General features: G+C 58.9%; 6 protein-coding genes across 6 annotated transcripts; 3 read left to right on the plus strand and 3 right to left on the minus strand.

Moving 5' to 3' along the window:
* Positions 1 to 1457: 1457 nt before the first annotated feature.
* PSEUBRA_001783 (Aminotransferase, class I/classII) lies at positions 1458 to 2831 on the plus strand (the record flags this gene model as incomplete). Its single annotated transcript, XM_016434987.1, has 1 exon — positions 1458 to 2831. The coding sequence occupies one exon, from the start codon at positions 1458 to 1460 to the stop codon at positions 2829 to 2831; it is 1374 nt and encodes a 457-aa protein (XP_016293693.1).
* Positions 2832 to 2958: 127 nt separating this feature from the next.
* Positions 2959 to 5442, minus strand: PSEUBRA_001784 (Zinc finger, DHHC-type, palmitoyltransferase; the record flags this gene model as incomplete). The annotated part of the gene is made up of 1 exon (XM_059464677.1): positions 2959 to 5442. The coding sequence occupies one exon, from the start codon at positions 5440 to 5442 to the stop codon at positions 2959 to 2961; it is 2484 nt and encodes an 827-aa protein (XP_059321199.1).
* Positions 5443 to 5926: 484 nt separating this feature from the next.
* PSEUBRA_001785 (Formyl transferase, N-terminal) lies at positions 5927 to 7102 on the plus strand (the record flags this gene model as incomplete). Its single annotated transcript, XM_059464678.1, has 1 exon — positions 5927 to 7102. The coding sequence occupies one exon, from the start codon at positions 5927 to 5929 to the stop codon at positions 7100 to 7102; it is 1176 nt and encodes a 391-aa protein (XP_059321200.1).
* Positions 7103 to 7122: 20 nt separating this feature from the next.
* Positions 7123 to 9726, minus strand: PSEUBRA_001786 (AIG2-like protein; the record flags this gene model as incomplete). Its single annotated transcript, XM_016434997.1, has 1 exon — positions 7123 to 9726. The coding sequence occupies one exon, from the start codon at positions 9724 to 9726 to the stop codon at positions 7123 to 7125; it is 2604 nt and encodes an 867-aa protein (XP_016293694.1).
* Positions 9727 to 10133: 407 nt separating this feature from the next.
* Positions 10134 to 13517, minus strand: PSEUBRA_001787 (Aminotransferase, class V/Cysteine desulfurase; the record flags this gene model as incomplete). The annotated part of the gene is made up of 1 exon (XM_016435006.1): positions 10134 to 13517. The coding sequence occupies one exon, from the start codon at positions 13515 to 13517 to the stop codon at positions 10134 to 10136; it is 3384 nt and encodes a 1127-aa protein (XP_016293695.1).
* A 1198-nt stretch (positions 13518 to 14715) lies between these two features.
* PSEUBRA_001788 (uncharacterized protein) lies at positions 14716 to 15555 on the plus strand (the record flags this gene model as incomplete). Its single annotated transcript, XM_016434976.1, has 1 exon — positions 14716 to 15555. The coding sequence occupies one exon, from the start codon at positions 14716 to 14718 to the stop codon at positions 15553 to 15555; it is 840 nt and encodes a 279-aa protein (XP_016293696.1).
* Between the last annotated feature and the right edge of the window lie 11 nt (positions 15556 to 15566).

The raw sequence follows: 15566 nt of genomic DNA on the forward strand, positions 1-15566 counted from the left end.
GGAAGGGGGGAGGGAGGAATCCGAATTCGGCTGGAACCGAATGCTTAAGTATCAGCGCCAGAAGCGAGAGGCAGATTCAGCTTGCTCGAAACGTTCCTAGCAAGACAGCCGAGCATCGTGCCACGCGAGTCACACTAGGAAGACCATGCAGTTCGGTTCGCTTGAGTCGCTCAGCGCGGACGCAGCACGATAGGACGGATCGATAGGAAAGCTTGTCAGACATTCAACGAGTGCGCTCGAACAGCATGCAGTGGGAGCGTGGGTCCATGTGTTTGCTTGAACGTCAAACGATGGTGGCAAGATGCAAAGTATGGTGTGACGAGCGGGAGCCGCGTTGACCGGCAGAATTGGACAATCACAGAATCACGGACCGCACTGCTCAAGTGGGATTTGCTTCTCCGCTGCCCTAGAAAGTGGGTTGGCGGTGTTTCATCTTTGCGGACAATTGTCACAGAGCCGAGCGCTCTTCGCGTGGCGACCCTCTTGGCTTGCCGACTCCCGACTGGTCCTCCTGCCATTCCGATGGCCGCCATACCTTGGCGCTGGACGGCATCGCGCTTTCACGTTTGTCATTCGTATGCGCTCCGATGCGGGGAGGTCATGCGACCCATCTGATCGAACAATGGGCGGATGGCGAATACTTCTACATTGTTCATCTTGGAAGCGAGCAAAGGGAGCGGGAACGACGTTGACCAAAGTTGACCGGTACACTTTTTTTTCTTTCAGCGTGATCTTGTCTTCTGACTTTGAGACAGCAACGTGGACCAGATCGCCGGAATCTCGGTGGATTTGATAGGAAGAATGTGCCGACAAGAGACATAATTAGCCGATGGCCGTTGGATAAAGTTAGGCCAAGATAGAGGAGGACGGCATGGTCGAGTTCGATGGCGCAAAGAGCGCTGTGTTCGACGTGAGCGGAGTGCGGGGTGGGCTAGAATGGCTCGCTGCTGATTGGTCGCGATGAAAGCACGTCAGATGCAAGTCGATGATGAAATTTAATTTGCTTCATGCAGGTGCGATCCGCCAGGGTCCAGTCTATAAAATGCAGCTACTGTGAGATCCAGATGGCCTGACAATGCGTTTCGAGCGTACCCGCTTGCTCCAAGAAGGAAAGCGTAAGCGGGTGATCCGGTTGAAACGCAACACGCCGAGCTAGTCACCGCAAGTGACTCCAACGCACGCACGGACAGCGTCCGTGGATCTCTGACGGTTCCTTGCTCCTCCATCCTTCACCACATCACCCACAGTCATCCTTCGGGTCGATCGACGATCGCATCAGTCATACGTAACCCCTACCTGGCTCCATCGACGGTCGATTCGCCCTCACACGAAGCTCTGCCGACCTCGATCGACGATCGACTTCCTTGCAAATCTTGCAGCGCACCCTGCATATGAGGCGACTCCTCAGCCGATCCACCTCCTTCCTCCCTCCACGCATCCTCTCTTCGCGCACCATCATGTCCTCTTCAGCCAAGCCCACACGATGGGCGACCCAACGCGCAGACCGGATCCACGCCGAGCTCAACGCCGGCCTCGACGTATGGACGCTCTTCAACCCGGTCGTCTTTCCCACTGCCATCAACCTCGGTCAGGGGTTCATGAACTGGCAACCTCCCTCGTACATCCTCGATACGCTCACCAAGGAGATGGCATCGCGTGTCGACCTGCATCACTACTCGCATCCCAAGGGTCGACCTCGTTTGCGCGAGGCGATCAGCGAGTTTTACTCTCCCGAATTCCGCCTACCCTCTGGTGAGGCGGAGGCGGAGGGAGAGGGAAAAGTGGGCGAGCAGAGACAGGCAAGTGGGCGAAAGCTCAACATCGAAACCGAAGTGCAGATCACTTCCGGCGCCAATGGCGGGATATACAGCGTCATGGGTGCATTCATCAACGATGGCGACGGAGTCGTATGCATCGAGCCATTCTTCGATCAGTACAACGCCGAAATTCTGTTCCACGGCGGCAAGCCGCTTTACGTGCCCCTCCTACCTCCCTCGGGCGGTGGAAAGCACGATTCGAACGATTGGACGCTGGACATGACCCATCTGGAATCCGTCCTCTCGCAATCGTCCACCAAAGCGCTCATCCTCAACACGCCACACAATCCCGTCGGCAAGGTGTTCTCCCCCACCGAACTCGGAGAGATCGCCCGCCTGTGCGTGAAGCACGACATCCTCGTAGTAGCCGACGAAGTGTACGACTGTCTCACCTTTGACGGACACACCCACACACGGATTGCATCGTTCACCGGCATGTGGGATCGAACGCTCACCGTCGGCTCTGCCGGCAAGTCGTTTGCCTGCACAGGTTGGCGAGTGGGCTGGCTCATCGGTCCGAATCACCTCGTTGGACCCGCGCGCGCGGTGCACACCCGAATCACGTTCGCCGTCAACTCGTCTGCCCAGGAGGGCGCCGCGATAGGCCTCGAGGCTGCCACGAAGGAGAAGTTTTTCGAAACGCAGATCGATCAGTATGCGCAACGACGGCAGCTGCTCGTGGATGCATTGGATGCGATTGGGCTGGATTACACCGTGCCGCATGGTGGATACTTTGTTATGGCCGACGCGAGCAAGATCCAGATCCCCGATGGTTGGGTGAAGGAGAACGACGTGCCACAAGGGATTTTGCAGAAGGAGGAAGACTATCTCAAGGCGTGGTTCATCGCCAAGGTCTGCGATGTAGTGGTGATCCCAGCGACGGCATTCTACTCGGACAAGGGCGGTGCAGAGGTCGGGAAGAATTACGTCCGGTTCAGCTTCTGTAAAGATGACCAGATCGAGCAGGCTGCACCGCGGTTGAAGAAGCTCGTGCCTTTCTTGAAGAAGGACTAGACAGGTCCGCATCGCAATAGCAGACGCATCATAGACAAACGCTTCTCTCGATAGAATGTGACAGTCCTGAGAGGGCCCAGTGAGGAGTGCGATTCTTCCTGAATATGACAGTGATGTGCGGTGACCGCTACTCCTTCCGATCCCTCCCTCCGCCACCCGCTTTGCTCGACCTGGGATGTCTCTCCCTGACCTCCACCCCTCTCCGTCCTCTCCGATCGAGCCAGCTATCCAACTGCACACTCCTCCACCCCAGTGCGTTCCTCACGTTCGTCCTAACCCTCCTGCTCGCAAACGGGTTCGGATCTTTTCCTTTTGGCTTCAACACTCCAAACCGTTCAAACAGCGCCCTCACCACTCCCGCACCTTTCCTAGAATCCTCGCCAAACACCGAAAGATCATCCCCGTGCTCGCCCAACTCTACGTCCTTATGCTGCCCATACTCGCGTGCTGTATTTATACGGATCTGCTCCACCGTACTCCTGTTGCGCAGGATCAACCTGATATGGTAGATAAACAACACGCCAAGTGGGCCTGTTACACCTATGCAGAGCAGGAAGAGGACCCCTGAAACCGGACTTTTTCGCAGTGCCTCCCGAAATCCCCCCTCGGCGCGACTCGTAATGGTCAACCGTGCCGCCGTACATCCCACCACCCACAGCGCCGCCAAAATGGAGAAGGCGAGGAAGGCCATAAAAGACACATAGTTGCGTCGACCAACACACGTGTTGAGGTACGTACAATGATGATCGATGTTCTCGACACAGTTGTCGCACACCCGACAATGGGAGGAACGGGGTGGACGATAGGTGCCGCACGTCTCGCACCATTTGGATGTGACCTCCCGCCCGCGGATGCGCAGTGTTCGTTGAACCGGTACGGCCAAAGGGTCTTCCGGATCTGCAAGGGCGTGTCGTCCAGGGGTGAAGGGTGTTGAGTTCAGAGTGCACGGCGGATCGGGGTCGAGATTCCGAGGGATGACTCCGGGGTCTCGGAAGGCAGTGACGAGCATCTGGACGATGGATTGGAGATAGATGTAGCCGAAGACCGCGGGTAGGGCGGCGGAGATGTTGGTCGACAGCCAGCGAGATTCGAAGCCAAGGAACAGACCGCCGAGCGCAAGGAGGAGGGCGAAGGAGAGGATGAAGGGGAGAGGGTTGTCGCCGGAGGTCATGAGCAGGCCGGAGAGGAGGAAGTGGTTGTCGCCTTTGTGGGTGGTGTAATTGCGCGGCGGCTTGGCGGATTTCCTCGTCGCAGTTGGGGTTGGATGATCGATTTTGGATGTTGACAGAGAAGTTTTGCTGGGTTGGGAAGCACGGTGTTCTTCGATGCGCTGCTTGGATTTGGGCGTCGGGGGTTCAGCGTCGAGCCCGAGCCCGGCGTGACTGGCATCAGCGGTGGTGGTCGCGACGTTCGAAAGCGTGCGTGAGGGCAGGAGCGGGTCGGTGCTCGCCATCATCCGCAACCCAATTTGAGGCGTAGTGTGCAATGAGGGTGTCGGGAAGCCGTCGTTGGCATCGAGAGGATGGAGCGGGGCCGTACCGTCAGCAGCCTGGCTGAATCTGCGAGAATTTCCGTTGTCAGAATAGAGTACTTCCTCTTGGACCGGAGGGGAGCGTGGACGTTCCGCAGCTGGCAGACCCCAGGGGCTTGGTGCGCGCGCCTGAGCCTCGTGTCCCGTCGGAGAGGTGCTGCGGTACCTGAGCACTTCACCGTTCGCACCGTGAGCGTCAGCGCCGTCGACAGCCCCAGACTGACCATTTGCGTAAAACGAAAGAGGCGTGGTACTACGACCACCAGGACGAGAAGTCGACAGTAGATCGCTAGTCGAGTTGCGTGCCGATGGCTTCTTGGGTGCGAAGAATCCAGCAGGGGGCAAGATCGAACTGCGATCCCTGGCACCGTCCCGTTTGATGAAAGATCCTCCGTCCTGGCGTAGAGCAAGCGAGCTGCCCGGTCGAGACCTCGCCGCAGCATCGTCGTCGACATGCGGGGTAGATGCCCGATGGAGTCCACTCGTCAGCTCGTCGGTGGAATGACGACGAGCCGACATGGAGCTTCGGCTGGCAGCGGCGGTGGCAGCGTCACGGAGACGATGCTGCACATCCTCGTTGCCGCTGGCACTGCTGCGTCGGGAGAGCGAAGACATCGGACGCTCGACCGATTGTCTTGATATGCGACGGGTGAGACCACTACCGACGGTGTCCCCCGATGACGCACCGGGAGCGTCGGCAGTCGTCTCCATCTCATCGCCATTTCCGCTATCCCGAATCGACGGGTGAAATGGCGAAGCGGTGCGAGATCGGACCGTGCTACTGCGAGACGGCGCACGACGCACCTCGAGGTCGCTATCCAAGTCCAACTCGCCCGCGCTCTCATTGGCGCTTTCGAAGGCGAGGGATGTATCCGTGTCCTGGTAGACGCTAGCCTGGGCGCTTTGAAAGGAGGAGCGTCGGGTTGCAGCGTCCGTGTATTGGGAGAGGCGGGATGAAGAGTTGACTGTGCGAGAGGACGGGTGTGATGAGGCGTCGCGAAGGAATGGTGGGTTGGCGCTGCCAGGTCGAGCCAAGAGATGGGGCTGAGTCGAGCCTTCGCTTCCTTCCGTATGTGACATCGTGAAGGCGAGTGTGACGCCCAGCCTTGTCCGTGATGATGATGACAGATGCGAGAGCGTTGTTCGAGAGGGCTCCGGTTCAACCGAACGGTGAGCTAGGTTCTTGGGCCGCGCCGATTGCTCGCCCTAGCGCTGATTAGCGGTGGGGAGCGTGTGACAGGCTCCACGATGGAATGACTCAAAATCTTGATGATAGTTCGTGAAGATCCTCAGGCCTTCTTCTTGGGCCTTTGTATGACCTGCAAGGGAATGTCGAACCACACGCGTGCCCCACAAGACACGCCCAAAGCGCTCCGTCAAAGGGCAACCGAGCCCCGCGGAAGAAAAGTGTTGGTCTCTTCTGGCCTTGGAATTTCTTCCCGGCCTTCTTGCCGATTATGAATTGGACCCTTAACTCCTTCCCACGGTCTTCGTGGGAAGCGTCTCGTCCACCACCGACCTTCGTCGGCTCCACCCGCAGCGCACCTGACATGTCACATCCACGATGATTCTAACGACGCTCACTCAGCTGGTGCGTCGCAGTCGCAGCTGTCGAGTCTGCTGCTCTGCACGGCGTGGCTTCAGTTCGACAGTGCCCACTGCGCCCTACGACATCCTCTTTTGCGGCACCGACTCGTTCGCCTCGACCTCTCTCTCGGCCCTTCTTTCCCATCGCTCGACTCTCTGCTCGTCGCTGCACGTGCTGACGCCTCCAGATGTTGCCCAAAAATGGGGCGCAAGTCGAATGAAGGTGTCTCCCGTCAAGCAGGTCGCTCTCTCCCAAGGGCTGGCGCATCAGGATGTGCCTTCCGGCGGCATGGTCGACTATACCCCGCCCAGCCATCTGCATGACAACCCACAAGCGATACTGCTCACATGCTCATTCGGGCATTTGATACCTGATGAACTGCTAGATGCGTTCCCGAACCCATGGCAGAGGATCAACATTCATCCGTCGCTGTTGCCGCAGTTGAGAGGAGCGGCGCCGATCCAGTGGGCGCTAGCAAGGCGGCTGACTCGGTCGGGGGTGACCATCCAGACGCTCGAAAAGGGCAAGTTCGATACGGGCCGGATTGTCAGTCAGGAATCCTTTGCTTTTCCTCCAACACCGGTGGAACAGGGAGGATTCTTGGAGGTGGAACCTGAGATGGCAACCCGAGCGGCCGACCTGCTCATCCGCACGCTCCACGATCTGCCGAACCATTGGGCCAACAGCTGGGTCCAACCCGAAGACGAGCGGACATACGCACCCAAGCTCAAACTCCAAAACAGCGTCATCCGATGGGACGCATGGTCGGCAGCAGATGTCGTGGCGAGAGAACGAGGGTTCGCATACCTCTATCCGCTAAGTACCACGCTTCATCCGCCCGACTCACCCACCCACCCCAACCTCAATTTCCACCCGGTCGCCGTTCATCTCTCGAACACCTCCGCAATTCCGATGGAGGAGCTTCGCAGCGCCGATCGCAACCTAGCCGCTGTGCTGCTCGCACCTTCGACACCCGTTGGTTCAGCTATCTACTGCGCGCCACTCGACGCGGTGCTCGTCAAGACCCACGCCGAGGTGTTGGCAGTCCGATCCTTAAAGGTGGCGAACAAAAGGCCCAAGGACGCACACGACTGGTGGCGAGGCTATCGGGATCGTGTTGACCCACGAACGGGACTCTTATGCTTTCGATGATGATGTATTTGCACCTTCTGCTAAATAGTCTTCTTGGACTCGCGTTCGACACCAGCAAACGTCTCTAGCTGGGTCGGGGTGAATGGCCAACCGCTGTCCACGGTGAGATGGGCACCCACCTTTGCGAGAGCTCGACGCTTTGCCTCGACCAGCAGCTCTAGTGCTTCGCGCACCTCGCCGTCCCCTTCTTCCACCGCTGAGATGAGCTCCTGCAACGCCAGCTTCGCCCCGGCCCTCGCGCGGAACAGCGCACGCAGCATATTCCTATCTCCCTTCCTCGGCCTCTGTCCTTTGGCAAACGTCCGATCGACAAACCACTGAATGCTCGGTTTCTCCAACAACATCCTACACACCTTGCCCACATCCTCTCTCCCATCACCCTCGATGAGTGTCTTAACATACGCATCCACCCACGCATCGCCCTCCTCCTCCGGCGGGGTGGGATTGATGATCGTGGCGGTAGTTTCAGCGGCCAATCGATCCACGACCCGGTCGACTAGCTGATACTCGTGTTCGTGCTCCACCGGTCCTTCCCCTACCCAGTTGTGCGCGTGTGTTCTGGCAAACGCATCGAACTCCCATACTTTATCCTCCAACTTGTCGCGGCCTGCGGACCAGGTGTACACCTCGGCGTCGACCTTGCTTCCCTCGGATGAGACGAGCTCGGCGATGCGATTCGGTGTGAGACCCGCGAGGATGGCGTGCAACGGCGCGTTGCCGGCGTTGGCGATGCGGGTCGCGTTGGTCTCGATCGGCGCGGCGGGGTCGGGTAGAACGGAGACGAGGGACCGTGTGTATTCGTCCCCTTCGAAGGCGTCCAGTCGCTGCACGTCGGACAGGGTTAGACCGGAAACCAGGGTGCCTTTGACTGCTTTGACCGAGGAAGAGGTGGATGGCTCCTTGAGCAGACCCGGGTACTCCGCGTTTTTGACATGGTACAACCGCGCACCGTCCAACACGGCATTCTGCACCTTGAGGTGCGACCCGTCGTTCCCGATGACCCTCGATAGGATCTTGGGATGCACCAATGTGCCGTAGAAGAACAAACTCCTCCCCTTGTGCTCCTCCGCCTTCACGGGCGCGACAGAGCTGGGAGAGACGCCGGCGCGCCACACCCTCCACCCGAATCTAACCCGCTTCACCAACCCATACGCCCCATCGATGCAGCTCCGATTCAGATCGTGCAACCACCAAACCCCCGCCAACCCCACCAACAGTCCAGGCGGGGACCAACGCGCCCACGCCATCGTCCTGACCACCAGCGTCGAGTAGAGCATCGTCGTAAACAGCCACCCGAACAGCGTCTTGACCGACGAGAGCGATTCTTCTTCCCTCCCCGCGTAGTGGTGCGCCAGCGCATTGGGCAGTAGATACGTCGGAATGAGCGTCAGCGAGTAGATAGGCGCATAAATGGGCAGTCGGAGGAGGAACGATTTGAGCGGGCTCCAGAAAGCTCTTGAGGAGGAGAGCGGGATGGTGCGAGCGAGGGTGAGGTTGTCCACATCGCACAGGTTGAGCATGCTCGAGTAGGTGAACAGGGCGCGTCGTGCCGCGACGCTCTTGCGGGAGTGGAGCGTGAGGAGCGTCATGAGTGCTCGGGAGAGTTCGACGTACTGCGTCATGTCTTCTCGCACCTCTTTATCGGAATGGAGCTCAAAGATGAGTTCGCGGGCCAGACGGACGGATTGGAACGTCTCCCAGTCCGGCGCGTTGAATGTGAGTTCCTGCAGGGCTTTCTCGAGATCCGCTGTAAGACGGGCCACTGCTCGATGCGCCGGACTGGCATACGCCTCACCACCTTGACTTGTATTGGTCCTCGTCATGCTCTCCGGTGTAGCAGGCACCGTTCCATCCTCAACCTGGATCCCGCTCACCCTCGCCGCAACATTCTTGCTCGCAAACTCCTCCGGGCTCGGCGCAGATAAAAACTCGCCGATGTACCGATCCAACGAAATCGGCTCGCCGAACTTCAACACCGCCCGAGACCGAAACACGCTCTTGTCATCAAACACCACGGCGGTGGGCAGAATCTTGACCGCTGTTTTCGCCTCTCCTTCTTGAAGCTGCAGGTACCGCGAGTATTCTAACGCCGCCCACGCCGCGCCCATCTTGAGCTTGGCCAGTTTGGGGATGGTATAACTGCCTCCTTCGGGGAAGAGCGCGATCGCTCCACCCGCTTTCATCGCTTCGAACGTGCCCTCGAAGAGAGACTGGTTGTTCTTGTTGCGTCGATCGACTTTGATGTTTCCGGATGAGGTGAGGATGAAGCGCGAAAAGGCGTTGGTGAAGAAGCCTGCTTTTGCCCAGAAGTGGAGTGGACGTCGCTCGGGATAGTGCGAGGCGAGGATGGCTACGTCGAGGATGGTGTTGCTGTGGTTGGAGCAGACGATGACGGGCGTGTTGGACGATGGGACGACGTGCGGGGATGAGATCTGGAGGGAGGAGAAGAAGAGAGGAAGCGAGACGTCGCCGATCGAACGCATGATGGGCCACATGATGCCGAAGGTGGGGACCGCATCTTTGCGCTTCTTGCCCGACGAGGGCAACGAGGAGGCCGTTGCGGATGCTCGCGGTTTGGAGGTCGTGCCGGTGCCGTTGGAGGCGGGGGCGGGTATCGATGCCATGTTGGCGAGATCAAGCAAGACACGACCGTGTATGTGTGTGTGGGGCTGCGCGATTAGGCTGATGGATGTGGTCGCTTGTCAAGTAGCATGGATGCGTTTCAAGGGTCCGGAACTCGTAAGATTGCGAACGCTCAGATCCGCCGGCGCCTAGCCTTGAAAAAGGCCGAAAACAAGAGAGCGGCACGAGCGAGCAAGATGGCCGATCTCGAACAGGCGCTGCCTCCACCACGTGAATCGCCTTATCTCCACGTTCCGCCGCGACCGCCACGTTCGCGTCGACTTTCCAGTCAGGTTGCCTCATCCCAACGTACCATGGGACACATTAGCTCACTCACACAAGAGCATGGAGAACATGCATCGACGTCAGATGTGAACCGCTAGCCCTGAATTGCAATTGCTACAGGGACCTATGAAGCCTTGTTCGCCTCGACCTCATCCAGCAGACTCTGCCTGAGCACGTCTGCGGTCCTCCAGACATCCGTGTACGTCGAGAACTGGGCCAGCGGAGCGAGCCTAAGCATATCCGGATGCCTAATATCCGCCACGAGACCGCGCTGCTTCTCGGCCCTCTTGTGCGCCCTCGCAATGAGACGTTTGCCATCGATCGGCGGCGGGACGTCCTTCCCACTGGCCTGCTGCTGTTCCTGCTTCTGCTCCTCCTTGGGCTTCTCGGTCGCAGGTGGATCCGGAATTTGGATGCATAGCTGGCTGCCTCGCTGTAGAGGGTCGCGCGGGGTGACGATGCGGATGTCGAAGCCGTCCGGGAAGAAGCCTGGGCTGAGGAGGAGCGTCTCGAGGTAGGCGGTGAGACGCAGGCTCTTGCTCCGCAGAATGGGCATGATGGTGCCTTTGCCGTGCTTGCCTTCGCCGGTCAGACCCTCGTCGCGGGCGTTGCGCTCGCCGAACTCGGTCGCTTTGAGCAGCGTCTCGAGCGAACCCTTGAGCGAGGCCATGTCGAGCATCGAAGGGTTCGACGTCTGCCATCCCTCCGCACCGCGGGTGGGCACGAACTGATCCGGCATCGAGAAACGCGTCTCCTTCTCGTGTCCCCACCATCCTGCTTGTCTCGTGAGGTTGGCGTGGTGCCATTTGTCGTGCACGAACAGACCGGCGATGCCGCCTGGACCCGAAGAGCCGTACTTGTACGTGCACCAGCACGCAAAGTCGATGCCCCAGTCGTGGAGTGCCAGAGGGACATTGGCGAAAGCGTGGGCAAGATCGACACCGAACAGGATGTCGTACTCGTGTGCTTTGGCTGCGAGCTTCTCGAGCTCGAATAGCTGACCTGTGAAGTACTGGATGCCGCCGATGAGTACCATGGCCGTCTCGCCCTCCTTGCCGCACTTCTCGATCGTCGCCAGGATGTCGGCCGTCTCGAGCGTCTTGCTGCCCTCCTTGGGCACCAGAGGAACCATTGAGGTCTTCGGATCGAAGCCGTTGAGCTCGATGACCGAAGCCAGGGCGTACTGGTCCGACGGGAATGCTTTCTGTTCGAAGATGATCTTGTGCTTGGTCTTCCTGCCGTCCTTCTTGCCCGCCTCAACGTCACCGGTAAAGTCGATGCCGAAAGGCTTGGTGGCAGGACGGTAGAACGTAGCCATGAGCGAGTGCAAGTTGCCCGTCAACGTGCCCATCACCACCACTTCAGACTTCTTTGCACCGACCATGTTGGCACAAAGTTCTCCGACACGTCCCTCCATCTGCGTCCACGGTGTGCCGTAAGGATGCTCAAAGTGACCAAGCACCGCCTTGCGGCCCCATGCCTCGATCTCCTGCTCCAGATACTGCTTGCCCAGACGCGAGAGCGGACCCAGCGAGTTACCGCACATGTAGAGCGACTCTGCGTCGGGTGCTGTCTCGGCTGATGTCGATGGGTAGTCGGAGCTGCAGACGTCCTTGAATGTGGGCAAAATGTAGCCCGCCCGCATCTGGCGCAAGGGATCAGCTTTGTCCAGCTGTTCGGCGATGGCTCGGTCGGTGACCTTGGCGTTGGAGCCGAGCTTGTCGGCGATCGACTGAAGTTCTTGAACGAAGACCTCGGTCTTGAAGTCTTCATTAGCCTGAACAACGGATTTGTGCTGTACGCTCGGGGCTGATTGAGCCCCGTTCGCGCTAGAAGACGACGCGGCGCCACGAACAGCGATGCCGGAGCTTGCCTCAGACAGCACCTTGGACAGCTGATTGAACTTGGCGGCAAACACGTTAGCAAAGGCGCCCTCCTCGTCGGTGGCGCTTGCGATGTTGATCTGCTCCACAAGCTCGTCCCGGTCAGTCACGTAGGCCGAAAGAGTGACGACGGCCTGAACGTACTGCTCGAACGTGCGGAGGACTGCCTTCTCAATGGCCTGCTCCTCGGTCAAGTCCGCATCGGCATCGTCGCCAGCTGCCTCATTCGCATCCGTGTCCTCGTCCTCTTCAGCGTCGTGGTCAAACATCTTGACCTCGAGACCAGCATCCGCTTCGCCGTAGAGGCAAGCAGCGACCAGCTCGTCTTGCGCCTCTTCGAGCTGTTTGCCAAGCTCCTCGACTTCGTCCAGATCGATACCGCTCTTGGCTGGGTCGGACTTGGCGATCTCCTTGAGGATGTTCTCGTGTGTTAGGTTGCCCATCTTGACCAGGTTCGAGAGCTGGCGGAGACGGTCCTTCTGCTCGGGCGACAGAGGCGTGGCATCGGGGAAGGAGAACTCGTCGGCCTCTCCGGCGTCGACTGCGGCACCGGTCTGCGACTGATCCGCCTCGATGCCCTCCTTGAGCTCTTGCAGACCATCGCGCATGAGCTCGACGCGGTTGCTCCAGCTGCGCTTGCATGCTTCCAGGTTGGACCTGCTGAGACCTTTGACGTGGACCTTGGTGCGGACGCCGTTGGGGGCGATGGAGGTGAGGGTGCGTGGTGTTCCGTCGGCGTTCCTCTCGCCAATGTATTTTGCGCACGTCTCCCAGACGAGATTGTTGGCTGCGAGGGTGCGCTTGCGGAGCTCTGCCGGGCTGTCGTTGCCGTTGACGGAGAGCGATTCGAGTTTCTTGCTGACGCCGGCAATGACGCCGTCGGCACGATCGCGAGCCTGCGATGCATTTTCGAGCGCCTTTTTTGCCCGGTCGTCGAGTAGCGAGTGGAAGAGATCGGCTATGGAGCCAATGACATCTTCCACGGCCGAGCGGACCTCACGGGCGAAAGAGTTGCCAAGCGAGTATTCGAGCTTCTTTTCGAGATCGTCTCGTTCGGAAGGTGGCAGGCCGAGCTGGTCTGCCGACATGATCTGACCGCCCATCTCCTTTGCCAGCTTTTCGAGTTTGCGCCTTTCCTCGATCTGAGCTGGGTCGTTCTGATTTGCTTGAGGTCGCTTCTGGAAGACTTCACGGTCCTTCCACGCTTTCTTTGCGAGGAAGACGATCTTGGGAAGGAGATCCGAGCCCAAAGAGACGATTTGTGCCTGAGCCGCCTCGAGTGACTTTGCATCCAGCCCAGAGACCGGAGAAACGACATCATTAGAACTGCCATTTGCGGTTGCTTTCGCCGCCGACGATGCTTTGGCGCTGGGCTTGAGTGCTACAGCGAGGTTGTTGGAATGCTTTTGAACGAGTGTGAGCAGCTGTGTGAGATCCGAGACGATCTGCGTCGACAGCTTGTCGGCCGTTGGTGGCACTGAAGACGAGGAGGCCTGGTCATCGTCTGCCGGGAGAATCGTTGGCTGGACCGGTTCGCGCAGCGATTGAATGGAGGATGCGCAAATGATCGAGATGCGGAGCAAGGAGGACTGGAGCTCCTTCTCGGCTGCTTGATCGGTCGTCATTTTGCTTTCGCGCTCGACGGCGGAGTCAAGTGGTTGTAAAAGGGATTAGATGCTGAGCTGATGAAGTTTGCTGAGAGACGACGGGGCGACGTAAGCGATGTTGGCCTCGAGCGATGTAGTTCCTGCAGTCTCGAGTCTGTTACGCGGTAAATAATCGAGGTGAAGCAGCAGGCAGCCGGTTTGAGCTAAACGTGGTCAGCACGGGATCGAGGCAGAGAGGATGGGCTAAGCAGTGCGTGACGGTCAAGACGACAGAAGGGATGATGATCGAGGTTCAAGGTGAAGAGGAGACGCAGCTTCTTTGAGAGGCCAACACTTCAGGGTCTGAGCGTGTCAGCTCAGCCAGCAACCGAGGCGGACGGCCAATATTTTTTTCTGGACCGCGCAGCGTCGGCGCAATCCCTTCCGATAGCGAGCGTCTAACTGACACGATTTCGGCATGGATGCCGATTCCAACTTACCTTTGTACTAAATGAGAGACAAAGCGGCTGCCGGCGGTTGCTTCCAAGGCTAACGTCGACTACGAATCAATTTTGGTAGGCGTGAGAGTCTTGTGACGAGCAGAGGGAGAGCGAACCTTCTCACGCCGTTTGTCACTTTATCCTCACGGGTTGTCACCAAGGCTTGCTGCTTCGGAGAGCGTCCGACACCCCTCGGATCAAGTCCGGACGGCAAATTCTCGCCTTCTGCGTCCTAATCAGTCAGCACAGAGCTCGAAAGGAAGAAAGTTTCGCGGATCGAAGCCTTGCAAACGTCATGAATTGATGAGCGTATGCTTCTTCGGTATCGAACCCGGCTAATTGCGGCGTCCATCGTTTAGCCACCGAGCTCGACCCTTCTTTGCCGTGTCTTCGGATATTCGTCGACTTTTCGACGCTTGGGATGAGTGAAGATGAGGTGTAACAATCAATGATATTCGCAGAAAAATGGACCTTGCCAAGAGGCTGTGCTTGGGAAATCGAGATGCCGCTGCGGTCGGTGACGCAGAGGCACAGCTTTGGTGGCTAAAGCCTCCACTTCTCCGGCTTCAGCCATCCGCGCGCAGCAGCTGGGGACCCTTGAGATGCTCTTGGCTCATCGGAGCGTCGGCCATCCACGCTGGGTCAGAGTCATATGAGACTTTACGGTGGCGCTACACACCTTTCCCTCCGCACCACCACCACCACCATCCCCATTCTAACCCGATAGCGAAAGCACAATGTCGAACCCATCACAGCCCACAGAAGCACCTCCCTCCTACGAGCAGGCCAGCGGCTCGTCTCGCCCTGCTGCCGCCACCTCCTCCACCACCGGTAGCCATCTGGGCGTCCCCAAGCAGGACGAGCAAACGGCGCGCAAGTCGATGGAGGACATGCTGCGACCCCTACCCAAGGGTTGGATCCGTCAATTCGACCCGACCACGCAACACAACTTCTTTGTCGACACGCAGGCCAAGCCGCCACGCTCCATCTGGGTCCACCCCTTCGACGATGAGCAGTATCAGCGCGAGCATCCTACGGAAGTGAAGCAGGAGAGGGAGCGCATCGAGCGCGAACACATGGTTCATGCGGATACCGATGATGAGGATGATCACCGTCATCCCTCCACCGCCGCCACTGGGGCGGGTGCGAGTGCGGGTGCCCAGCCCAAGGGCATGAAGAAGTTCGGCCGCTCGCTCAAGGACAAGCTGACCAACACAACGCACAGCGAGCGAGAGGCAAAGAGGCAGGCGCAGAGGGAGGCCGAACAGCGCGCATTCGAACAGCACCAGGCCATCAGGAGAGCGCTTCAGGTCGCCACGCAGACCGGTCAGCCACAGCTGGTGGGCAGGGACAAGCAGGGACGAGAGATCTTCGCACAGCCTCCCCCACCCGGCGCGTATGGATACGGCGCTACACTCGGCTACGGCCCGTACCAGACTATGAACGGCCCTTACGGCGCTTATGGGCCGTACAGCAGACCCATGGGTCCTTACAGCAGGCCGTATGGCGGCGGTGCAGGAATGCCTATCCTGGGTGGCTTGGCTGGTGGTATGCTGCTCGGTGGACTGCTGTTCTAGTTCGGACCGTG

Source organism: Kalmanozyma brasiliensis (assembly GCF_000497045.1).
Source record: "Kalmanozyma brasiliensis GHG001 unplaced genomic scaffold PSEUBRA_SCAF15, whole genome shotgun sequence".
NCBI lineage: Eukaryota > Fungi > Basidiomycota > Ustilaginomycetes > Ustilaginales > Kalmanozyma > Kalmanozyma brasiliensis.